The 26,540-nt window shown below is 35.9% G+C and overlaps 1 protein-coding gene across 2 annotated transcripts in view; it reads right to left on the bottom strand.

The window, feature by feature from the left end:
* GRM5 (glutamate metabotropic receptor 5) overlaps positions 1-26,540 on the bottom strand; it is a gene marked incomplete at both ends in the record, with an annotated part of 544,087 nt that overhangs the window by 145,658 nt on the left and 371,889 nt on the right. For both annotated transcript variants that reach the window (XM_080912141.1, XM_080912140.1), the window contains one exon: positions 3,995-4,230. In XM_080912141.1, the coding sequence (XP_080768267.1) occupies positions 3,995-4,230 (236 nt within the window). The remainder of the gene's footprint in view (positions 1-3,994; positions 4,231-26,540) is intronic.

Here is a 26,540-nt window from a genome sequence, read left to right on the forward strand (position 1 = left end):
AATGTAGATGTCAGCTAGAAATTCATTGTAACAGATTTGCAAACATTTCTAGCTCCTAGACATACTTTTGAATCTGTGACCAATGATGTAGTGAATACAGTAAATAGTGATGTGTGGCTACTGCTGCTCCCATTTTCTCTGTAGTAAGTGACACTCCATGGCCAAGTAACTGTATCAACAGCTTTGGAATCTTTAAATGCAAAATAATCAATAGTACTATTTTTATTTTTAGATCAATTGATTATATAAAGCCAAACCCTATGATTTCAGTAATTACTTAAATAAGATTTTAATTTATTAACCATATAGCCTGTGAATGAATATATTCTAGAAAATTTAAGTTCCTGAAATGATCCTTAATCACACTGAAATAAGTCAGATGCCAGAGGAGTTATTTTTTAATTGATTATTTTTAATTTACACCCCAAATATTGCCCCCTTCTTGTTCCCTTCCAAGAGTTCTTCATATGCTCACTCTCCCTTTGCTCTGAGAAGTTGCCCTCCATCCTTCCTGTGTCCCCTTCTCCAGGGCCTCAGTCTCTACAGGATTATGGGCATCTTCTCACACTGAGCCAGACAAGTTATTAAATCAGCTGTTGGATGTAAGCCACTAGCTTGTTAAAAGATTTAGATTTAGACCCAGAAAATTAATAAAGAACTTCAACTGGTACCCCAGACGGTACCCCCATGGTTTGGAAAATAAAGATAAGCAAGTAAACATTTAAAAAATTTGGGAGGCTGTAGAATGACTATAAAATGTTTACATTCTGATAAAAAGATGAAAATTCTTTGTAACACAACAGGAAAGAATTCTGGAGATGGCCGCTGCTTATGTGGATGATGATGAGGCTATTGTTCTCTGTGCAGTGAATGATTCTTTGTATGACATAATAACTATATTAGCAATTTTCTGCTCAAGAGGTGAGCACCCCTCTCCAAAGGTAGCACAATCCAAATGACTATGTAGCTTATGTATGCAAGAAATAGATGCACATTTTGATCCGAGGAAATGCTGAGGTAATACAGGACACAAAGACAGATGCCCTGTGACATAGAGGCAAATGATGTTTGCAAGGAGAGCATTTTGAAAAATGATGGACTAGAAATTACATTCAAATATGACAGAGCTAGGGGTGATCCATGGTGGTTTTCAAGTTATTATGATTAAAACCAGCAAAAGGTAAATAAAGTAAGCAGAAAGGAAAGTAAATACTTTCAGTGAGAAGAGGATACCATAGTGATTAGAAATTCTAAGAAATGGGCTCAGCAGAGAGGTCAAGGAAACTATGAGAAAACCTATAAAATGAACGAACCTGCAGAGTTTGAACTACCCAGCAAGAAGCACACAGAGAATGGACCTAAGCCCTCTGCATGCACATAATAATTGTGGAGCTTGGTCTTCATGAGGGACTCTTAACAGCCGGAGCGAGGGTTGTCTTTGATTCTTCTGCTTACTTTTGGACACTTCACTGCTACTGGGATGCCTCTTTTCTTTTCAATAGAAGAAGATGCATCTAGAATTATTGCAAATTGATATGACAAGACTGATATTTATGAGAGGCCTCACTTTTCCTGAAAAGAAAGGAAGGAAGAGCATATGGCAGAGGAGGGCAAGAATGAGGAATGACTGGGAGGAGAGGAGAAAGGGAAAACTACAGTGTGAATATAAAGTAAACAAACAAACTAGTTCATTAATTAAAAGTTAAGTTGGTATTTTAATTCTGGGCATGTTGCCTTCATATTCAACCTAAATTCAGACAGTTTTAATCAATTTTATAAATTAAGATAAAATCATGTGTTAATAGGTGAGGTTACAGATGACATTCTCCTAATAATGGGTAGAATTCTGAAAATGCAACATATTTATGAAATATTTTATTTGTTATTTCTGTCCCAAAGCCTAAAATAAATGTTTTATGGAAGAAAAATAATAAATAAATGAATAAATTTAAGTTTATATGCAAAAGAAGAGAAAGAGCAAGAAGACAAATTTTAACAAGAAGAAGAAGAGCAAGAAGAAGAGGAGAAGGAGGAGGATTAGCAGGAGTAGGAGGAAGAGGAGGAAATGGGCTCAGGAGGTAAGAGTACAGAGATTTTCCCTCTCTGTCACCCTGTTGACAACACAAAAGAGGACTATAGTCCCCAAATCTCCAGATGAAAAGGGGTATGTCATCTTAAAAGTTGGTAGAGATATAAAAACATAAAATCATCAACAAATAGGAAATGCTGTTTATTCTCATAGTTCATTTTTTCATAACAATGAAAACTAAAAACAAAGGAAATAAACAAGTGTTTGCAGATTAAAAAAATGAGCAGGAAATTAAACAACAGAGAAGCAAAGTAACTGTTAGCCCATCCTCCTGTAATTTTTGGTATTCATTGACCAATGCAATATTGTACATTCCATGGTTCCTTCTGTGCTGCCTGGTTTCAAGCTGCCTGGTTTTATGTCACTTTGACTCAATTCAATTATTTTGGAAAAGAGAGCCTCACTTTAGAAATCATTACCCCTCCCCAAAACAGTGGCCTGAGGGTAAACCTGTGGCACATTCTTTTCATTGATAGTATTGTTGGATGTCCCAGCTCACTGTAGGTGGTACATTCCTGGGCTGGTGAGCCAGCTGTGGATCAGCACTCAGAATGACTAAACGAGTATGCAAAATTCCTCCAGTCTTTCTTTAGTCTCTACTTTTAGGTTTCTGTGTTGACTTCCTACCTTTCCTTAAGGAAGGTCAGCCATATGAAAGAAAATGCTAACGAAATCCTTTGTTCTTCAATTTGCTTGTGGTCCTGGTGTTTCATCATAGCAATAAAAACCCTAAGTAAAGCTTACTCAAAGAAGCCCCAGAATAAGATGGCTGAGTTCTTCTTTCCTCAAATAATGATAAAGGAAATACAACTGTCACTACTATCTCCATTGTTTCATGAAAAGAATGAACTGATGGCAAAACACTGGATGTGTGTGACCTAAGAGAGAGGCTGTTTCATGAGCTCACTATTTTTCTTATTTTGATACAGGAATGTGGCAACCTATTTGTGGACTGGAATTGGTGTTACAACTACAAAGACTGGCATGGGCTAGTCCGCTCACAGGATGAATGAAAGCAGCTACAACTGGGACATTTAGTTTCTTTGCAAATTTATGTCCTGTTTTTTGTTTAAAAATGTGGGATAAGTCATTCTCCACACACTTTTTTAAAAATCAATTTTAACAAAGTTTCATGAAATTGACTTACATAACAACAATCAATATTAGCTATGCTTGGATATAAAAATCAAGGAAAGATTTTAGGGTGTGGTATGCACAAGTATGTCTTTTATAAACTGTATGTTACTCAGAGCATAGAGGTTTTGTAAGCAGTATTACCTTACTTCTAAGATGCTAAAAATTTTGAAGACAATGAGCATCATTGTACCCTAATAACTAAAGCAATAACTTGTCACATTGTTGATCTTTTGTAAGTACTCAATGACTGAATAATGGTTTTGATGGAATTATATTTTCTAAACTATCACAATTATGAACATCAAACTTGCTGTCACGATATCTAGTTTGTTTATTGTGGTAGGAAATAGAGCTGCACTGTGACATTTATTTGTCCATTCTTTAGATATATGTTCCATCGTCTAACTCTTCAATATAACAAAAATGCAAACAACAGGGCCCCCACCTTCAGAGACATCAGGAATAGTTTCACTCCAGAGTTAATTCATGTGATGTGTCTAGCACAATGCCTTACTGAAATACATTCAATTTTTTAATGCTAAAAATAGTGGCAATTTAATTATTTCAAATCTCAATAGAGTAGGCACTTGCTTGTATATGTTTTGGTTAGTGAGAAGAAAACCTGCTTCTCACCATTAGGTAGCAACATCCACTGTGTTTATGTAAGAGACCTGCACACTAACAAAATAGTCCCAATTCCCATTACACGAATCTCACAAATTGGAGACTTGGCCTCATGCACTGGAAATGAACAATAAATCGGCTTACTGTTGCAAGTCTTATTGTACTTGCTGTTCTCTTGTGCAAAACCTTCCAGCCGGCACTGAAAACGATGCTGCCAAAATTCTTGAAACCAAGGGTTTCTGAGGTTTGTTTCTGGCCGGAGTTTCAGATAATAATCATCAAACCACTTGACATCGGGAGACTGAAGCTTGATTGTTATTCCACCGACAGCTTCTCGCTGATACCCATCTGTCACGTCATATCTGTCAGCCCAGCCGTCACTGTGGAAACAAGCAAAAACAGTTCTCTCAGCTTAGAGCAGAAATAGTCCAGGGAAACGAATGTTGTTAATTTGAGACACTAATTGTAAAATGACTATTACAGGACTCATGAAGACCACGCATTATATACCACCGTAAATCAGAGGCTACTGCTATCTATCAGCCTGTTAGAAGTAAAAGCAAAAGCAATACCATGATGAAAAATCTGGATTTCAAACATCAGAATGCAAAAGTCTTACCTTTGAACTGTAGAAGAGAAGCTAATATTTTTAACAGTATTATAAATTATAAAATATGATGCAAGTTTCACAACTTTACTGTGCATAATTTTTTGAATATTTAATAAGTAAATCAAATTAAATTATCTTCTTTCATTTACAGAATAATAATCATTAAAAATAAGAAAATTTGGATCAAAAGATTGTAAAATATTTCTAAAACATGTATTATAGGCATTAAATACAGTATGGCCTCACATTATTGCTATCCATTCAAGACATAAAAATTAAAAGGGTTAAAATATCTTGTAAGTAGTCATCTTGTGACTACAGTGTATAGTTTTCTTTCTAGCCTACGTACATTCAAATGCATTTAAATATATACTTAAAACCATATATTTGCATGACTTCAGAAAATCAGATCATGGGAGAGCAGTGAGAGTGAGCGGGGAGACACCCTCCACCTCAAGACAACAGAAAGAATGAGAAAAGGTAATGGAAGTTTATGTAGAAAACTAAGGAAATATACCGCTGTAAATAAACACAAAATGCGTTTACGTTAAATAGTAGGCCTTGTAACAGCTTGAAGAGGACTCTTGATTTGTCTGTCCCCTCTCCAGTCGCGCAGAGAGCTGGTGCTGCTCATCCTCTGTAACAAGCAATGCTGTCGGTTCTTAAAGGCCTGAAAGTCCTCTTTAAGGAAATGTATGCTCCAATACAACTTTGACCGTTTAAAAAGCAAACACAAAAGAAACAGAGAAGGAATATGGTATAATCCGAGGGGAAGAGCAGAATGACGCCTGTCATGAAAAGCAGGATGATATTTGAATTTGAGCAACTGGTGGAGGACACAGATTGATATTATGATCCATTGTTTACCCCATCTACTTCTTTTTCACTGAACAGATGTATTTGCCCAATATAATATTTTGACTATACAACCAGCAATGGAGTATTAGGTAAGAAATCAAAATACGACAAATACAAGAATACTTTAAATTGTGATATGCTATATGAATTCTGATTTAAATATTGATAATTATGATTTGCTGCAAAGGACATAGATAATTAGTAGTGTATTCCAGAGGTTACCCACAATGATCTCAGCTATTTCCCAAGGAAAAGAATTATTAGGAAGCCGAATGAGCCGATTCTTCTCCTAAGGCTGTTTGGATGAGGTATTTTATAGAAGTTATCTATGGAGTAATTAAAATAATAATAATAACTTTGTGGAAGATTAGGGAAGAGGAAAGAAACCAGAGAGCTTTGTTCCAGTCTTGAATATGGATACTTCACACATTATCTTCTCTCAAGTGTCTCCTTTTCAGCTGCAGAAGGTTTTATTTAAAGCTGACAAGTTGAAGCTATGTGGGCTTGTTTGCTCTTTCCCTTCCTCTGTTGTCGCTGATAGGGTAATGTGGATCTCCCTGGCACCAGGAGCTGCATGGGCGAGCTGCAAAAAGGACAGGAAGCTCTGTCTGTCAAGCAGAGCCCCGTTCTCCCTGGATATGGGCATTCACATTGTTCTTTTGGTTAATGTTAGCTCACTCTTATGTAACTCTATGGTTATAAATGTTACATAAAGTTGTGAGATGATAATGGGCTCAATTTACTCTTCAGAATCCATTCACCGAATTTAATGGAGTTTGCAGAAAGCTGGTTTTGATAAACTCTATTGTGGGTAATGTTTCCATAGATGAAAAGTATCTGGATCCAAGAATGTTAATTTGCTCATCTTTGACTCTGTTCTTTCCCTTTTTGTTTTGCTCAGGCATAAATCTAACAATTTTGAAAAAAAAAAAATGATGCATCATTTGCCTTGTTTGCTCGTGCTGCAAATATAAAGGTATTTGGATCCAGTTATTTTCAATTTATAGTAAAATGGAAAAAATCATTGAGTTAGCGTAGAAACAGAAAACACTCAATAACAGAGCTAAACAGGGTCATTATTCTTTAACTTATTAAGAATGTCTGCCAGGTGTGTCCCAAGAAAGAACATTTTATGCTGAAAAGATGTTGCATGCACTAGTTATTAGTTATTACAATGGTTACAAAAGAGCTGTCAGATTTGTCTAAAATGACAGAGCATTTCAAACAAGGAATGGAAAGAATCCAAAAAATAAAATATATGTTAAGGAGAGTCCAAACTTTCTACCACCTGGTTCTTTTTATTACTTTGCAAAAATGGTCTTCAACATGATGGTACCAAACTAATGTTTCAACAATTTATAATGATTAAATAATTTATATTTTATCATAACAAAGCAAAAGGGAAAAAACTAAGGACATGCATGACACACTTAAGGCACCTTTTCAAGACTGAATATCAGTCCGTATATCAGTCTATCTATCTATCTATCTATCTATCTATCTATCTATCTATCTATCTATCTATCTTTTCACTAGTGGGCATTTTTGCTTGTCATTTGTAGTCTACTCCAGTTTGTCTTCCCCTGGAATTTAATTCAGCAGCAGAACACCTTCCTAGTGTGCCAAAGGTTTGTGTTTGAGTCTCAGCATTATATATCTGTAAATTCAACTACTTTCTATACTTTAGTTCCAAGACCTATGTTAATGTTGGATTACTTTAGAGTGATCAACAAATATGGATGGAGGCTTAGAATCATAGTGTCCTGACATGATATTCTCATTTGTGATTGAATGAGATAGGAGTTCTCACAAATGAAAGAATTTTTTTCATATTGTATTCACTTTCAGAAACTCCATATTTTTATAGGCTTTGTTGCTGAGTTTGCTTTCTCATGGCCTTAAGGATAGGACTTACGAGAAGCTGTGATTTCTATATGCTATACAAACATCTTATTACATGTAGTCAGAAGTGGATATAAATGATGTATTTTCATGTATATAAACAAACATATAAATATGCATATATTCATACACACACACACACACACACACACACACACACACACACACACAAGAAACTCTCCTAAATTAAGGCTGTTGTAGTTTGATGTGTTGTTATATACTGAAATGTTAAACAGTAGTCCAAGATTTTATTACCTCAGAAATGTGGAAATCCACACCTACATCAAATGATATGATGTAACCTTACTCCTTAATTAAAATTATTGGTAGAATAAAGATGCTTATAGTCTATATCTAATCAGAAGAAAGACAGGTAAAGCTTTCGTTACCAGGACTTAGGGTCTGATGCAGAGACCATGAAGAGGAGAAAGAACGGGAGAAGGAGGAAAAAGGATGAAGGAGGAGGACGGATGAAGGAGAAGGAAGAGAAAGAATGAAGAAGAAAATTTTCATGGGGTAAGAGATCCTGAAAACAGGCAATGAGGGTTAGCCATTATGAGAAAGAGCCGTCCAGGCAAAACATAGCAAGTCATATTTTAGTATTCCTGACAGGAAAGTTAGACAAATTAGATTACCGTGTTGACATCTACCCAGCTCTAATACTATTAAGGCTTATTATAAATATAAAGGTTTTGTATCTTTTATCTAGGAACTAAATGATCTAAGGTGGAATAATCCTCCCCAAGTACATTTTTACTGAACTATAAGTCTGTGTGATCATTGGTTAATAAAAATATTATCACCAGAAGCTTAAAACAACCTAAACATATGTTTCGACATTTAAAAAGTCAGTATTTGCTAATTTAGAATTCGCAGCAAGTTTGTAGAACATTTCAGTAAATAATGAGAATAGACTAGAAACAAACTTTTTCTCTCTTAAAATAAATTAATTAATTAATATCGAAAATGTCACTCTCAGTGTCCCCGTCATAGAATTCTTCTGCCCATCCCTCCTTTCCTTTGGTTCTGAGATGGTGGGTTCCCCTGAGTATTTCCCTATGCTCTGCAGGATTAACTTTATCCTTTCACACTGAGACAGGACAAGGTTGCCCTCTGTTAGATATGTGTTGGTGACATGCTTTTTTGTTGGTAGTTCAGTCTCTGAGAGCTCTCAGGTGTGGGGTGCTGCCTGCACATTCTCCATTACAAGATGGCGCTGACATCAGGCTGGAGTTAGCAGTAAACAAGTCATATGCGCATGCGCTGGGTAACTTTCCACTCCTTGAGCTCTGCCTCTCCCGTGGCGTCATAGGGCCTGATGAGTTTCAACCAATCAGGGGGCTCCACGTCCAAGGCGAGGACTGATTCCTATATAAGGGTACGCGATAGATAGTTCGGGGTCTTCGTCTTCACTTGTTGCAAGCTTATGCTCTGCCTCTCAAGATGCATTAAAGCTTTACCACAGAAGAATCCTATTTCGTGTGCTGCGTCGTTCTTGCTGGCGAGACGGTTGCGCAGGACACTCAGGGTCCAGGTTAGTTGACACTCTTGATGTTCCTGTGGGCAGAATGAATTATGGGAAAAGACAAGAGAGAGAGATCCAGAAGGCCAGGAGAATGAATGGAAACATATAATCCTTTAATTTCCTTATTATTCTTGTAACGTTTCTAGCCTTGGATTGCCTGCAGTAACAGTGTCACTTGACTGTTAGGAAGAATGAACACTTTCTTAACTCACTCAGCAAAGTTTAACCAAATGGAAACTATCCATGTACCTGTACCTGCTCTTAAAACAACTCAGTAGATATTTAAAATTCTTCATTGCTCTGAAATATATCTTACTTTTAATTTTGTGTGTGTGTGTGTGTGTGTGTGTGTGTGTGTTGGGGCCAGGGTGTGAATCTGCATACAAGTCAGTGCAGGTGGTTGTGGAATCGAGAAGAGGGTACTGGATAACTTGCATATGGAACAATAGGTGTTTGTGGGCTGTGTGATGTGGATAGTGGGAACAGAACTCAGGTCTTCAGAAAACAGGCTGTGATTCTATGTGCTAAACTATCATTAGCCCCTTATCTTCCTTTATTTTATTCTACAAAACATTTTTAAAACATATTTTTTACAAATATATTACTTTCATTTTTATTCCAAGATTATATTATAGAAAATATACATTCTGAATCAAGCATCTAACCTTTCTTTCTCTTTTGAAATTTATTTTCCATTATTTCCTCATAATTAACAATTTATAAAAGTTTGTTTCCTTTTAAAGGTTATTTTCCTACGTTCTGTTCTTCAGATTTAAAAATTTTGTATTTTTAATAAACAGAAGAGAAGATTCTTGCTTTTAGAAATGCTATTATATAATTGAGCCTTATAAGGATCTCAATGCTAGAATTAATATAATTATATTGATTTACCTGTAATTTATTAAATATCATATATATGTATAATTTAATTTACCTAAACATAACATATACATCATATATTATATGTATATACATACATAGCCTCAAAGAAATACTCATAAAATCAATTCATGCCTTAAACTATTAAATTTACCCTCAACATTTACATTGCAATACATTAGAGATTCTTTAAGGGATACACACACAGATGAATAAGTAAAACTAATGATGAAAATGAAATTATCTAATGTTGAGTAGAAGACTAAATAATTTTTTCTTCTTTCCTTATAATAGAGTTTCTTTCTGTTTTTATTTTTAGAATAAGTATTTGTTTTTAGTTATTGCTGTCATTTCTACAAAAAAAAAAATAGAAAAGCACATAGAGCAAATGGATTGGTGTGTCTTGAGTAATCAAATCAATTTTATACTCCTTACAAAGCATTAAATTGTATGGATTTTGAATGCCATGTTTTTTTTTTTTTTTTTTTTTTGCCAGTCCTAAGTCCCAGGCCACACACAACATGAGTCATGAGTTTATTAGTTGTGACCTGCCCAAATGGACATCACCATCTCTGATCCACTAGCATTTCATAATTTTTCCTTTAGAATAAACACCCTTTTTCTTTTTAGCCAATTGACTCATCATCAGGCATCTCATTAGGTTCGAAGTCCATGGAACATCATTTAAAGAAAATTACATTCCTGTCCTGCCTTCTCAACCTCATTCCTTGCCAATTAGTACTCTAAATGTTTCTAAACTCATAGATCTTACATTTGCTGTCTCTTGATGCATTTGTGTCAAAGGCTAATCACTCATAATAGCTAAGTAGTTGAACTCAAAATCACAACTTACTCAATAAAGTTCTTGGAAGGCATCTCATTGTGCTGTCATGAGAAACAACATAAATCAATTATTTTAAATACTGCTCTAAAGATTGAATGCCAGAATAAAAATCTAGACACCTGAGAGACTATTTTCCAGAAGAAATAGTCATTGACAATTAGACCAAGATTCTACATTTGAGGATTTGGGTGAAGGGCAAGGTGGAGATCTAAACATACAGTTAATCTTGGCCACTCAAATCAGTGCTTGAATGTATTTTATCAAACCTTCTAGCAGTTGTCATTCAGCTCCTTCCCATTTTAAAATACCACAACATTCATTCAATCTTTTCCCAAACAATTGTTATGTAAATAAAATAGAAAGTGTGCACATGGAATGAAGAGCCAGGGAGGCAGACTTCACTTCACATTGGTGATATTACAGTTCTCTTAATGATAAAATTACCACACGGCTTTATTTGTTTCCAATTTTTCAAGTAACCTAAATACTTTTGGGATACATTTTAATCAATTTCAATGGCTGATGCACATTAAACATTCAGTAAATGTGTAACATGAGTTATCATTTGGCTGGGGAGATAGTTCAGTTTTATGGAACATATCTAAGAGGTGCTATGCTCTGGTTTCAAATGGCATCAAATCTCTGTGAGATTAATATACCTTATTAGAAAAAAGCTGTAAATGATCAGCTTCTATCATGTAGAATTCAGATGTCACATTCTCATACTTTTAGGTGATAAAATGCCAGCATGGTGGATGCCTTATGGAATGGCTGAAAGTGTCAGCAATGTCCGTTTACATGACCCACTCCTCTCCTTTCACTATCTGATGCTAACAGTTTTCTACTTTCCTCACGTGGTCCCCAATAAATAAAGTTTATAATCTCTAAACAAAATAGGAATGTGAGGAATGATTCAGAAATTGTTGAGAAAACGGTAACATTATGAATTATAAGACAAGTCATCTCTGGGTTTTGAAAATATGAACTATTCCCATTTTCTAGGATTTCTAATGCATAGTAGAAGTGGATGTTGGATCAATAGCCTAGCAATCATGGCAAAGTAGGAAAAGGGACCTGAAGTTTCTAGCTATCTCATGCTAGATAATTTTTCAGGTGATTTTTCCCATTGCTCTATAAGATCCACAGACAATATGTATTAACTTTATTTTGCAGTTAGAGAAACTAGGTTCTGAATCACAAAGTTATCAGATATAAATGCCTAATTTAGCTACTTTTCTCGAAATTACCAAGTTAAGGAAAAAATAATTTCTTTGGCTCAAAGTTGGAAGGTGTCAAGCAGGGCAATAGGAGTCTGGCAACATGGAGTTTATACGCAGGAAGCAACAGTAGTAAATCTTGGTGCTCACATCACACTCTTGTCTTTATAGGGTAGGATCTTTGTACAGAAACTGCTACAAACATATAGGGTTTTTTTCTTCTTGTTCCCCCAAACTTGACACAATCAGATACTTTCTCTCATATATAACTAGAGATTTATCTCACAGGTTTTCAAGTCAACAATTGACATTAACCATGGCAACCTTAACGTCACTTACTTCTAAACTGAAGTACTTCTCATGTTTCATAAATATTTCTTAGAATCTTCTCTAGAAAAGGTAAAAACATGGGAAGAATTTCTTTAGGGGTCATATTTAAAAGTCTAAATTGGAATGTAAAGAACAGAGTATAGTGTTAGGTGTATGCAGGCAGAGTACTAGTAGAATTCCTAATCTTTGTAAACACATACCTCTTTTCAATAATCATTAATCCAAATAGATGCTGTTTAAAGAGAATTTGAAACTATAAGTAAAATCCTGAATTAAATGCCTCAAATTGAGGGAGTGTTCTAGATATCTATGGTCTGATCTAGAAAACACTGAAAACAGAACAATTTATCAAACAAATGAAAGAGGGCTTTAGTATCAAAGCATTTTTGTTGTTGTTTTTGTTATTATAAGAAAGAGAGTAGCATGCTATGAAATGCTAATGGTTTGAAGATTTTAGAATATATATGGCCTATAACTGGAAATAATATAGAAAGTCAAATTCTCATCCAAAAGGTATTAGTTCAGCCTAAAAAGATTTTGTGTGGAAGCACAACTTGCTTATCATGTAACTCCACCCCTTTTTTTATCATGTTGAACAGAGGTCGCAGTGTTGCATGGCTACAATTCTTATGGTACAAAATGACATGTAGGCTATACTTCAGAGGATTTAATAACCATAGATGAGCTTTCATTAGCAAAAAGTTATTTTTCATCTCCTAATTCTATTCTACATTTCTTTTGAAAGACCAACTCTGCAGATATTGGAAGAAATCCAATCTTGAAATTCTGTTTTATTGTGGAGTTTGCCTTCAAACACATGAGAAAATAGAAATAACAAAATGAAAGTGAATCTGTTCAATAACTGGAAACCCTTCCTGCTTCAGAGTTTGACATTTGGTTGGCAGAAATTCTTCCTTCTGACTTGTCACCTTATGGCTCCAGAATCATTTTCTCACTATGCACGTTTTTACCTAGGAGAATCTGAGGAACATAATTTTACAAGATTACTTTATATATATATTATATTATTCCTGTCAGTTTCCAGCAATCTTGAGATATTAGGCTATTGTGCAAAATGTATATCAATTTAGCATCGAGAATAATTCCATGAAATAGAGAAATATTTTGAAAGAAGAGCTATTGTATCTGAAGACACACACAGACAAATACACACACACACACACACACAAACAAACCTACACAGACACACACACAAACTCACTCAAATAATTTTCTTCTTCAGCACAAATGACAATTCTCATAAACCATTTTATTCTACTTCTGGTAAAACATCATCATTGTATTGTTTGAATACACTGGCAAAGTTATTACAAATTTCTCCAATTCTAAGAAAAAAAGTCATTAAAATAATTAAAAAATTGATTTTTGTCTCAAATGGAGGATGGATTTCTTTAACTACTATTAGACTCTGAGGAAATTCTTATTGACAAATTTCCTCATAACATTTACTGAAGACAAGATGCTACTGTCACATATAAACATGATATCATCTACAAATAAATACATATATAGGTTAGTAGCAAATCTCTACTTCATATACTATTGATAAAATACTGAATTATCTACTGAACAAAGACTGTATTTATTTATGGTGTAGACCATGATTGTTTGATATGGTATAATGAGTTGGGGCCATATGAAGATCTATGATTTTAATATAATTATTTATGAAGCATGCATGTTTCAGTTAAAATTCAGTGCAGAGAATCCCCAAACAAAATAATCAGGACTCTGAATGTAGACCAAGTACTTTAGCAATTCTTCTTTGAACTAGTTATTAAAGTCAGCATGGAGGTACCTGGAGAGTTAAGGATAATTTATTTCTAAGAGGTTAGGCTATATTTTCTCTCATTTTATCAGATCATTTTATTATAGATAATTTTTAGTCTGAGAAATCCCATTTGTGCTTCTTTCATTCTCTCTAACTGGTTCAAATGTACTGGCTGTTTATGCCCAGGTACCCAGTTAAAGCAGGAGCCATGTTTCAGAGGCAGAAAGAAAATCAACAGTGATTAGAGAGAGGTAATTTAGTTTTCACAGAAAACAGAAAATGAGAATATGAGGCAATAGGAGAGAAGGGTTCTGCCAGTGGTTTACAGTTTACTATCAATCTGTATTTTCAGACTAAAGGATGGCACAGAGTCTTGAAATACAGAGTGGAATTATCAAGCACGTTTGTGTTGTAGACTGTGTGGCTGTTTAGAACACACAGTTGTAACTTTCCCAGCAACACAAGTGGAAAGCAGCACATCTGACCCACAGACTCCATCTGACTAATGCACACAAACAAGAAGATTCAGTCATTTACAGCTGGGCACCGGAACCTGCAGACACTTCCTGGTCTCTACTGCACTGTAGGTGGCTGAGCACTTTCTGCTTAAAATCCACTCATCCCATGACCTTTGCAGTATCAAATTTTCAAAATTTGTTTCCTTTCATTTTGTGGTGAACTTTTTTTGTTTTCCTACACAAGGAACTCAGGGAGGAGTGTTGCCCTGTGTCAAGACTGGTAATTTTTCACCTGTTCTCGAAACAGCCTCCCATTTGGATTCCATCCTATGATTCTAATTACTGTTTTCTTGTAATTGCTGATAAATCTCTCTTCCTCTTTAGCCTCATTATTCTTCCAGAATTTCAATAGCTGTAGTCAGCTTTACCCAGAGGCATTTCTAAAATAACAGTACTTAGCACTTTATGGAAATCACTGCCTGTCTGCAGGCTGTGATCTTTCCATGAGTGCTCCATTCTCGCTTCCAGGGATCAACTAGAATTAGGATGTGGTGAGGGAAAGAGTGGATGGCAGGGTAATGTCACTCTCCCTTTTCAGAATCAGGTCATGGTACTTCCGTGGACTTACTACCTGGAGAGCATATTCTCTTATGAAGATCTTATTCATCATTGCACATTTTGACCAGGTGCTTCTAATCTTTCTTTGAATTGTCAGTGAAAGCAATACAACACAATCTCACAACTTTAATGTCTGCTACAAAATATTTTTGGTTTTGCTAACCTCTAAGCAAAGTATATATCATTGTGTGTGTGTAAGTGGATGGTTTGTGAATTATGTAGAGGTAAAAGTTTGCCACGGCCTGACCTTCATCATTGCTTTTTATCTTTTTCATTAGTTAAATTTATTTTGGGCAGTTTTATACTCTGGTACATTCTGATGACTCTTCACACCCTACCTTATGCCTCTCTGAGTCCCTTCAGGTCCCTTCTTCCATGATATTACCTTTCCGTGTGACTCATGTCTTTCTGCTTTGGTTTGTAAACCACAGAGTTCAGATAGAGCTGGCCCTGAAACTATGATTTTTTTTTTTAATTTTCCAGAGAGCCTACTGGGCTCCCAATGACTATACAACACAAGACAATGGCTTTTTTCTACTTCCAAACCATTAGTAGCCAATTAGGACCCAGTGGCTCTGCCTGGCAATCAACAGACCCAGTGAAGACAACACCTGAGTCCACAACTGTTATGGCTGTACAGTGGTGAGAAAATAACATTTTACAGCATTGTCTCTATCTTCTGATATTTGTGTTTTATTTTATTTGTTTATGTCTCTTGTTCCATTAATGTTCCTTTACCCTTAAGGAAAGAGTAAATGGGTGCCTGGGCAAATGAATAGCTTAGGGCTATTCATTATATATACTAAGAGTATATTAAAGCTTAGCTGTGCTTGTCTATGAATACGAACATTTTACCTAATTTTTTTATACAGTGTCTCTTATTAAATCTGGAATAACTGGGTAGAAAGCATCAACAATGGTTTCTCAGCATTAGGAGTACAGTGTTATGATGCCGCGCCTTACTTTTTATGTTGGTGCTAAGGATCCAAGCTAAAGTATTCATACTTACATGATAAAAACTTTACTAACTCCCCAGCCCCGGACTTCCACCGAAGGCACATAAAGTTCTTACCTTATCATTTTCTTATTCCTTCTCCATGTCTGAGTACTTTCTACTCCTAGAATATATATGTTTTCTTCTTATTATTAATTCTCTATACTTGTTTAGGAATGCACTCCTGCTTGGTATTTCTACTGTCTTCCTTGTTTCTGCTCTTCTAATATAATTATTAGATATGCCCTCTTCAAGGCTGGTTGTGATCTTAGTGGTTAGAAAAGGAAAAACAATTTTGTATCATGAACATCACCTGCTTGATTCTAACCTATCACATGCCAAATCCCTGCTTACATGCATCTGTCTTGAAGCTGCTTGACTTCTTTGGCTCAGTACAGATCTCTCTTTAAAGTTGAGAAGATGATAGAAAGTTTTTCATCTTTTTGCAATGACTTATAAAGCTCACAAAACTTCTAGACAGGAGACATCAGACACATGATGATTGGCAGCTGTATGAAAACAATATAAAGACTTCACTCTTAACTATTTTCTCCATGGAGGTTAGAAATCTAACTATCTGATAATGGCAACTATTTGTCAGATGGTTATATCTGAACTGTTTTCAACTGGATTAATTTCTCACTTACCTAATTAACTCTGTGTTTAAAATAAAACCAATTTGTTTCCTCCCAAATCCCCTGTCTTATTATGTCTGCTCTTACATCATTTAGACTTTACAATTTGAACACATTCTCTCACATCTCTCATACAGCATCATGTAAAGATCCTTGCATGTAGTTGGATTTCTGTGAATGTTTGCTGAGTTAACAATTAGTAAGAATTGAGATCACTCGGAAATTATATAATGTGAAATTGAAAAATAAAATAGGTACCCATTCTTAAAGTTACAGACATCCTCATATAAAAGAGAATCAAATCAAAAGGGTGTAGACTGAGTATTGTGACTTCCATCCCATGATCTCATTTGCAGAAGCACTGAACTTAATTGTATCATAGAAGTCAGAAATAGGCAACATTAATAAAGTCAAACCATTTAATCCTTAACCAAGTTATATGTAGAACATGTAATTTAATGTCTTAAATATTATTATAGTTATAAATTTCCATCTGTCTAATTCAATGTTTCGCTCTAATTAATTGATTTTATAATCATGATCGACTAGAATTTTATTCCAAGCTCTTTCATAGGACTGATCAGACTGTAAATGTTTCTAAGTGTCATTATGCATTTAGTATATAATGCATTATTTATTAACTTAAATATTTATTAGACACACATTATATGCTTATAATATCTCATAGAAAGTACATTTTTGACTTCTACTCTAACTTCACAGAATTGTGAGAATTTTTATTATTTTTATAATTATACCTCAATGCTTATAAAATAATAATCATTGAAAATTGAACTAATAATAAGTAAATACAAGTCACTAAAAATGCCTTTTAAAGATTAGTTTTCAGTTGTGTAATGAGTAAATGAACGAGGTTCAATGAATCTCTTAGGTCAAATACGGTAGTAATGAATCTCCCCAACCATATAAATGCTTTTTTATTAACAATAATTATTGTTTTAACAAATTGACCATCCCTTGAAATTTGACATTAACCTATTTAATTAATAATTACTACTTTAGAATCAACTATGAACCAGGCACAGCCCTCAGTGCTTAAATTTGGCAGGTATTTTTTTTTTTTAAATAATGAGTAATTATTGTTCTGCAGTTGGATAAAAGCTATTTATTTACATTTGAAAAGTGAAAATAATCTAATCACTTTTGATAAACAACTTAAAAATATTCAAAAACTATAAAAGTATAATTAAGTAATTTATTCTATAAATAATGCTTGAATATTCTTTTTTTTCAGAATTACTTCGGAATTTAATTAGGATGGTCACCATATTACTGCTGTAAAACCCAATATTTTCAAATAGATATTTTAAAAAATATACTTGCAGTTCATAAATTCCATTCTTTAAAAATATTTTATTTATTTACATTTCAAGTGACTCCTTTTCAGGTCCCAGCACAACGAATCTCCTACCTCATTCCCCCTCCACTTTGCCTCTAAGAGGGTGCTCACCCACTCACTCCCACTTCAACTCTCTAGCAACCAACTCTCTGGGGTATCAAACTGCCACAGAACCAAATGAATCTTCTCCTACTGAGGCCAGATAAGGTAGTCCTCTGCTACCTATGTTGCTGGGGCCACAGACTAGTCCATGTATATTCTTTGGTTTGTGGTTTAGCCCCTGGGAGCTCTGAAGGTCCATTTATTAATACTGTTGTTCTTCTTATGGGGTTGCAACTTCCTTCAGTTCCATCAGTCCTTTCTCTAACTGTTTCATTAGAGACTCTGGGCTCAGTCCAACGGTTGACTGTGAGTAGCTGCATCTGTCTTAGTCAAGTGTTGGTAGAGCCTCTCAGAGGACAGGAATGTCTGGCTCCTGTCTGTGAGCACATCTTGCCCTCAGCAGTAGTGTCAGGGTTTGGTGTCTGCAGATAGGGTGGGTTTCAAGTTGGGGAGGTTTCTGGGTGACCTTTCTTTCAGTCTCTGCTCCATTTTTTGTCCCTGCATTTCCTTTAGACAAGAACAATTGTGGGTTAAAAATTTTGTGATGGGATGGTGGCCCCATCCCTCAACTGAAACCTATCTACTGAAGATGGTCTCTTTAAGTTCTATCACCTTTTTAAGAAGCAAAAGACATACTTACCTACATATAAATTATTTATTTACCCACCCCCTTTTTGAAGGCTTCCATTGGAGGAAGAGGATATCAACCAACCACAAAATCTTCAACACATTTTTTTTTTTTATTCTGCCTACATGATGCACAGGGGTAAAGATAGAACAGAAATTGAGGGAAGGGCCAATCAATGATTGGCCTAACTTGCGACATATCTCCTGGAAGAGAACCAACCCCTGACACTATTAATGGTACTCTGCTGTGCTTGGAAACAGGAGTCTTATCATAACTGTCTCCTGAGAGGCTTCATCTTGACGGAAACAGATGCAAAGACCAACAGCCAAACATAAGATGGAGCTTGGGAAGTCTTGTGGAAGAATGGGGAGATAAGATTAAGCAAGCCAATGGGACAAGGACACTGCAAGAAGATCTATAGAGTTAAATAACCTGGGCCCATGGGGGCTCACAGAGAATAAAGCCCCAAGTAAAAAGCATGCAGAGGCTGGATCTAGGGCTTTCCATATATGTAACAGAAGTGTAGTTTGGTCTTCATGTGACATCCCTAAATACTGGAGCAGGTGCTGTCTCTGACTCTGTCGCCTGCCATTGGATCCCATTTTCCTAGCTGGAATGCCTGGTTGGCCTCAGTGAGAGAGGATGGGCTTAACCCTGTTGTGACTTGATTTCTCAGGGCAAAGTGGTACCCAAGAAGGTCTTCTCTTATCTGAGGAGAAGGGAAAGGGTTAATGGAGGGGGGATTTTAAGAGTGGGCCTTGGAGGAGAGGGGTGAGTAAGGCTGCAATTGGGATGTAAAATGAATAAATAAATTAATGAAAAATAAAAAAGAAACATGTACAGAACTGCCAAAAAATGAATGTAGGATTGGAAACATGTTAAATGTGTTGACCACTGTGAAACTGTTTATCTGTATCTCTGCTATGACATTTAAATGGTTACTTCTTTACTCTTCCAGTCCTCAGGATTTGTGCTTATGCAATTTATGATTCTCCTTTCATAGCTTCCTGAGTGTTAGAACCACACCACTGCCTCAAGGTTTTGACAAAGTTCAGCAATTGGCTGTTTCTTCTTTCTTTATCAAATTCTCACCTATTGTTTTTTCCTTTATTGGCAGAAATTTACTTGGTATTTCACTAATGCTACATGACAATCTTTTGTCCCAAAACAATACTGGAAACAGTTATATTTGATATCATAAGAATAAAAGTTATCACTGATGAAGTGGAAACTTCTAGTTTCATTGGAAAATTAGTTGTGTTAAATATTATTTTGAAAGAATGCCTTGCTAAAGCAAACATGAAAGAAAGTTTTCCTGAAGCAGACACAGATGAAAGGCAGTTTTGCCAGGGCAAACAGAGGAAAGAATGTATTCCACAAGCAGATTAAGTTGACGAGATATTTTGGTATAGCGAACACATGAAAGGACCTGGGATGAATGAGTATAAAGACTACCCCACAGATGGGAGAGATGAGTACTGAGTCTTGGTTCAGTTTGCTCTGCTTTGATATTCTTCCCTAACACAGGCATGTGTTGGTTTTCCTTTCATAGCATTATCGAGTTCAATTTGTCTTAACACCATTGAAAAACATTCCAAAGAACTGCTGGTGGTGAGGTTCCTGTAGCAGCTTGCCACCTCTGTGGCCTCAGCTTAGGCTGGTTGGTAAGCCTAGCAGTTCCTTTAGGATTGAACTATAACTTTTAGTTCATGCCTGGTGTCTTCTTGCCAAAAGGAGTGGACTGTAGCTTCTGATTAGTGTGTGGTATCTTCATGCCTAAAAAACTGGTCTGCAGCTGCTGAGTCATATTTGGTGTTTGTAATAGAACTGAACTGCCAGGAAAGAAGATCAAGCTTGCCCCCAAAGAACGATTGCTGAACAGAATCTCTTCCTCTGTATCCTAGTACTTTTCTCTTCTTCTATCTCTGCTGGGTAGTGAGCTAATGGAGAGGTTGAACCCTTGTTAAAAGTAGGCTGCAAAAAAAATTATGCCTAATATTGATATCAAGATTGCTTAATTAATACATTGCAATAAGGAAAATGCAATAAGTTTAAAACAAAAATAAAGTACAATATAGTATATGAACACATGCATGAGTATAAAAAATGTATATATAATTGCATTTCTTTTTCTGTATAAAAAGACATTCATTCAACCTGAACTTTGTTGAATATTTTACTGAGAAATCTTTCATGGAGTGAGATTTATATATCACAATTTTACTTACACTGAACTCAGTCTAGAATCTTCTCTACACATTTTGTTACTTGTCTATGAGTATTAAGCTAGTTACATGATGAACTTCAAACTTAAATTGTATATTTTAATATTTTTCATATCTATTTGTCATAATTAAGGTTTTATTACTGTGAAGAGACACAATGACCAAAAAACTTTTATAAGTGACATTTAATTGCAGCTGGCTTACAGTTCCAGAGGTTCAGTCTATTATCATAGCAGGAAGCATGGTGGCATCCAGGCAGTCTTGATGCTGGAGAAGGAACTAAAAATTCTACATCTGATCCTAAGGCACCCAGAAAAAGACTGATTCTTCCACCCTGGACAGAACTTGCTCACTAGGAGCCCTCAAAGCCCATTTATGCAGTGACAAACTTCCTACAACAAGGGTGTACCAACTAATGATAGCACTTCCCATGGACCAAGCAAATTCAAACTACCACACTCCACTCCCTGGCCTCCATAGGCTTGTTCAAGCACATAAGTCTGTGGAGGTCATACTTAAAAGTAGCATAATGCAAAATACATCTAGTCCAACTTCTATAGTTTCCATAGCTTATAACACTCAACAATGTTAAAAAGTCTAAATTTCAAAGTCTCTTCAGAGACTACTGCAATTACTTAACTATAATAACTTATAAAAAAATAAAAAAAGCATATCACATACTTCCAACATATTATGGCATAAGATATGCATTACCATTTCAAAATGTCATAGTGAAAGAAAAAAAAAAAAAAAACCTGGACCAAAGCTAGACCCAAAACCAGCTGGGCTAACTCTGCATCTGCATTTGTGATGCCCAACTCCTTTGAGCTTTGATGACAAGACACTTCCTTTTTTTGGCCTGGTTCCATTCTGTCAGCTTTTCTTGGCCGATGTCCTATAGCTCTGGCATCTTTAACATCTTGTGGTCTCTAAGTCAACTTCAACATCACAGCTTCTTCTGGGATCCATATGTAATCTTCTGGTATTCTCCAAAGGGCTTAATTCACATCTCCAGCTCTGCCCTTTGTAGTACTCTAGGCTCTGATTGAATCCTCTCCACTGTTACTGCTGTTCTTGGTGTTCATCCCATGCTTCTGAAATCTAGAGACATCTGCTGCAACTAGGCTTCACCAATAACCTCTCATGAGCTTTTTGCATGGTGCCAAGTCTCAAGTTCTTTGTATAAACCTTCACTGCTCTGTAAATTGCAACTGAGGCTGCACCTTCCCTAATGGCCCTTTCTGGCCTCTCACAGTGCCCAGCCTCTGCTGTTCTCCATGAATGACCTTCAAAGTTAGTACCACCTGGGCGATTCTGATATATTAGCAGTTTCAGCTGCCAGTGTGATGCCACCTGCTGGATGCTGATTTTTTTTCTTAATCACAACTGATTTCTTATCCTCAGATAACCAACATCAGTTTCCCCAGTAGCTCCTTATTTTGAGACCTAGAGCCAGAGCCACATTGCCACACCTGTGATGTTCTAATTCTTGCTGGAACTAAAAAACTGCCTCCTTTGTTCTTTTATATTATCACCAGAATTCTATTTTCCAACTTCCTCACTGCCTATGCTTGGCTATCCTGGAACTTGTTTTGAAAACTGACCTTGACCTCAGAGAGCTCCCTAACTCTGTTTCCTGTGTGATGGGTTAAAGATGTGTGTTTGGAATTTGTACTGTCCCAGGCTGACCTTGAGCCCAGAGACCTGCTTGCCTCTGTCTGCTGGGGTTAAAGGCATGTACTACTATGCCTAGACCTGAAATACATATACATGGCCATTATGCCTCAAAATCTGGATCACAGCTGTGTAAATCCTAATTTCCATAGAGGACTAATATCCAATAAATACAAATAACTCAAGAAGGTAGACTCCAAAGAATCAAATAATCCTATTTAAAAATGGTGAAGAGAACTAAACAAAAAGAATTCTCAACTGAGAAATATCAAATGGCAGGGAAGCACCTAAAGAAGTGCTCAACATCCTTAGTCATCAGGGAAATGCAAATCAAAACAACCCTGAGATTCCACCTCACACCAGTCAGAATGTCAAAGATAAAAAACTAAGGAGACACCAGATGTTGGCGAGAATGTGGAGAAAGAGGAACACTTCTCCACTGTCGGTGAGATTGTAAAGTGGTACAAACACTCTGGAAATCAGTATGGAAATCCTCAGAAAATTTGACACAGTACTACCTGAGGACCCAGCTATACCACCCCTGGGCATATATCCCAAAGATGCTCCAACAACTGATAAGGACACATGCACCACTATATTCATAGCAGCCTTATTTATAATAGCCAGAAGCTGGAAAGGACCAGATGTCCCTCAACAGAGTAATGGATATAGAATATGTGGTACATTTACACAATGAAGTACCACACAGCTATTAAAAATAATGACTTTCTGAAATTTTTAGGCAAATGGATGGAACTAGGAAGTATCATCCTGAGTGAGCTGACCCAGCCACAAAAGAACATGTATGATATATACTCTCTGATAAGTGGCAAAAGCTTTAGAATACCCACAATCCAACTCACAGACCACATGAAGCTCAAGAAGAAGGAAGGCCAAAGTATGGATGGCTCAGTACTACTTAGTAGTGGAGACCAAATAATTACAGGAGGTAGAGGCAGGGAAGGAGGGACCTGTGAGTGAGAGAAGTGGTATGGGGTAAGAACGGGCAGGATCAAGTGTGAGAAGAGATGGGGCTGAAGATATCTTTGGTTCAGTGAAGGTTCATTTTCCCAGAGTAGGGGAATGCCAAGGCCCTGAGGTAGAGAGGGTAGTTGGGAAAAGGAGCACCTTCATGAAAACAAGGGGAGGGGGAGAGGAAGGGGGATGGGGATGGAGTTAAAGGAGATAACATTTGAAATATAAAAACAGAGACTATACAATAAAAAGAAAAAATAGAATGTTGATTAGTTTAAAAAAAAGGAAGAGTGGGCAGAGTTTTGTTTATTTCAGTTCTTTCCTAACTGGAATTTAAGTTATCACTTAACTTGATAGAACAAAGCTGAAAAAATACATACACACACACACACACACACACACACACACATACACACACACACACACACACACACACACATATATACATATACATATATGTGTGTGTATATATATATATGTATATATATGTATATATGTATATATGTATATATGCGGGGGGGGGGGGGTAGAAATGTCAGAAGACAACAACATGGGAGCAAACTCTTTCCTTTCATGTTGATGGAGTTTTGAGACTCAACTGAAATCAGGTTTGCATCATGAGGAACTTCACAACCTTATTTCTTCTATATGCGAGTCTTCAGAAGAAAGCGTTCAGCTTTGCTTTTGCTTTTAAATCCTTAATGAAGAAATTGGTAATGCCTATAATAAATAATGTACCACATAAAGTCACACAAAACTTGTTCTTCGTCAATTTAATGGTGATATTGAAAAAGGCAACATGTGTTTCTAAGTGAAAAGCTATGCAATAATTAGAAAAAATTCTTTGAAGCTGTTTGGGTGATGAGCAAGAGAAAGATGTTAGGAAAGTGCTCACATTTCCTTTAATTTCAATGAGTTAATTTTGTCTGGAGAACAAAAGAATATTATTTCCATCAAGACCCAACACTTGACACTGATGTTGATGATCTGAGTGCCATAATTGTGACCTACCTGTTTTCTCAGTCTTTCTCTGTGTCTCTGACTGTCTGTCTCTCTGTCTGTTTATCTCTCTGTCTGACTCTCTCTCTCACATACACATACACACACAACTGAGACCATTCAAAACAGGAGGAAAAGTCATAATCAGAATATGTTGTATAAAAAAATTATTTATTTTCAACAAAAAAACATTATTTTCTGTTGAAACTAGGTATTTTTACACTATATATTCTGAATATATTTCTTAGGCTATAATTATGCTTTCTGGAGAAATTGATAATATGCCCCAAATAATTATTTTCTATGTTTATCAACCAAGCATACCTGTGATTATGCATTGATGACTCAAGTTAAATTTGCTTTGATAGATGATGATTCCTGTCTTCAAAATACAATGGAACATATTTTTAGTTGAACAAGAAATTGTGATATATCTTTGATGATTGTATCATTACAATGTTTAAAAGGACAGAGTGATTTGAGCATCATATGTATAGCACTAGTGGCACTGTGAATGTGTAGTTTAGGTGAATTTTTATTTACATGACCACACTTAGCTTTGTCAAGTCAAACATATATCTAAAGTAGGAAAACAGCCATGTGGAAAAATTACATAACTTATTTTAGGAGAAGGGATTTTACAATGGTCTTAATCTTTTAAAAACAAAAGGCACACGGCACACTGATGTCTTTGTCATCCAGTTTGAGCCACAGATATGTGTTTGGTATTCTTATGACCATTATTGTATGAGAATCTGAAATCTTAGAAGCTAATCAAACAGTATATTTGCCCAAAGATTGTAGTTTAATGGCATATATGATAATTATATGAATGTAAATGCATACTGAAAACGTGACATATTTTTCTTTCAAATATTTTTCTCTCTCAGCTTGCCAGCTGCAATATAAGTAGTTCTTTTAATTTATTTCTTTTATTATTTCTGAACTGGCAGAGGAGCTGATCTGGCATATAATTCATGTCTTATGTGTTTACAGTATGCAGTGAATGTAAGAGCTATAAATAGTATTTTTATGAAATGCTCATGGTGAAATCAGATCCCAAGTCAGCAAATCCTTCTCAAATGCAGCTGCACCCAAATAGTTCTTTCCCTGGGGAAGGAAATGCATTATTTTCCCCCTAAGGCCACATGAAGGGATAAGTGCAAAAAGCAGCTGGCAGAAGGCAGCTCTGCTCTGAGGGGAGCTGCATTTCCTGACAGCAGGGGCCCTGGTGCTGAATCCTGTCCTTAGTATTGATGCAGTGTGAGGACTTTTCTGCAGGAAGATCTACATCTTGTGATTGCCTGTGAGGCTCACTGTACTGAAAACTTATTATCCTATAGAAATCACCTATACTTGAGACATATATAATAAATTGTTTTTCTTCCTAAAGTTAAGAAGAGCAAATGAGACACAAGATATATACTATAGAACTTTGGTAAACTTTTTCTCTTCAGATTCAGGAGAGAATACATAAATACTGTACAATATGAAATATACCTCAAAACATCAATCCATAAAATATACATAAAATTTTAAATAGTTGCTTTGGTCAGGGCGGATGTTTTATAATAGCTGTCACAATTGAAAGAACCAACATCATAGACTGTTGACTTAGGCTCTAAGTTCCTTGAATTAAATATTTAATTACAGACTGGTATATCTTGGTAAAATATTCACTCAGGTATTCTAATAAAACCCTAGAAATTCACACTAGACAAAGCTTTCCAAGATAATCCGGTTACCAAATGATATAATTTTGCTGACTAGACAATGTCCAAATGTGTTCATGTTCCCATACCTCTTAGGTTGTCTTAATTCATGCTGCTTTTGCCTTTCATCAGGACAAGTGGAGCAGAGTCACAATTTTGTCCTCCCTTTCCAGCATGGCCTCCACTAACTCATCCCCAAAGGACAGGTAGGGACCTCTTAAAACGCTAATTTGATTGTACTCTGATTATATATAAAACAAATCACCTATGTCCCATCCAAGTTTGATTCTTTGTATTCTTTCTCTTGTAGAACCTGCATTTCTCTTAGGTACCATCTTTTTTGTGGTGTCTCC

Source organism: Micromys minutus (assembly GCF_963924665.1).
Source record: "Micromys minutus genome assembly, chromosome: 2".
Classification (NCBI taxonomy): Eukaryota; Metazoa; Chordata; class Mammalia; order Rodentia; family Muridae; genus Micromys; species Micromys minutus.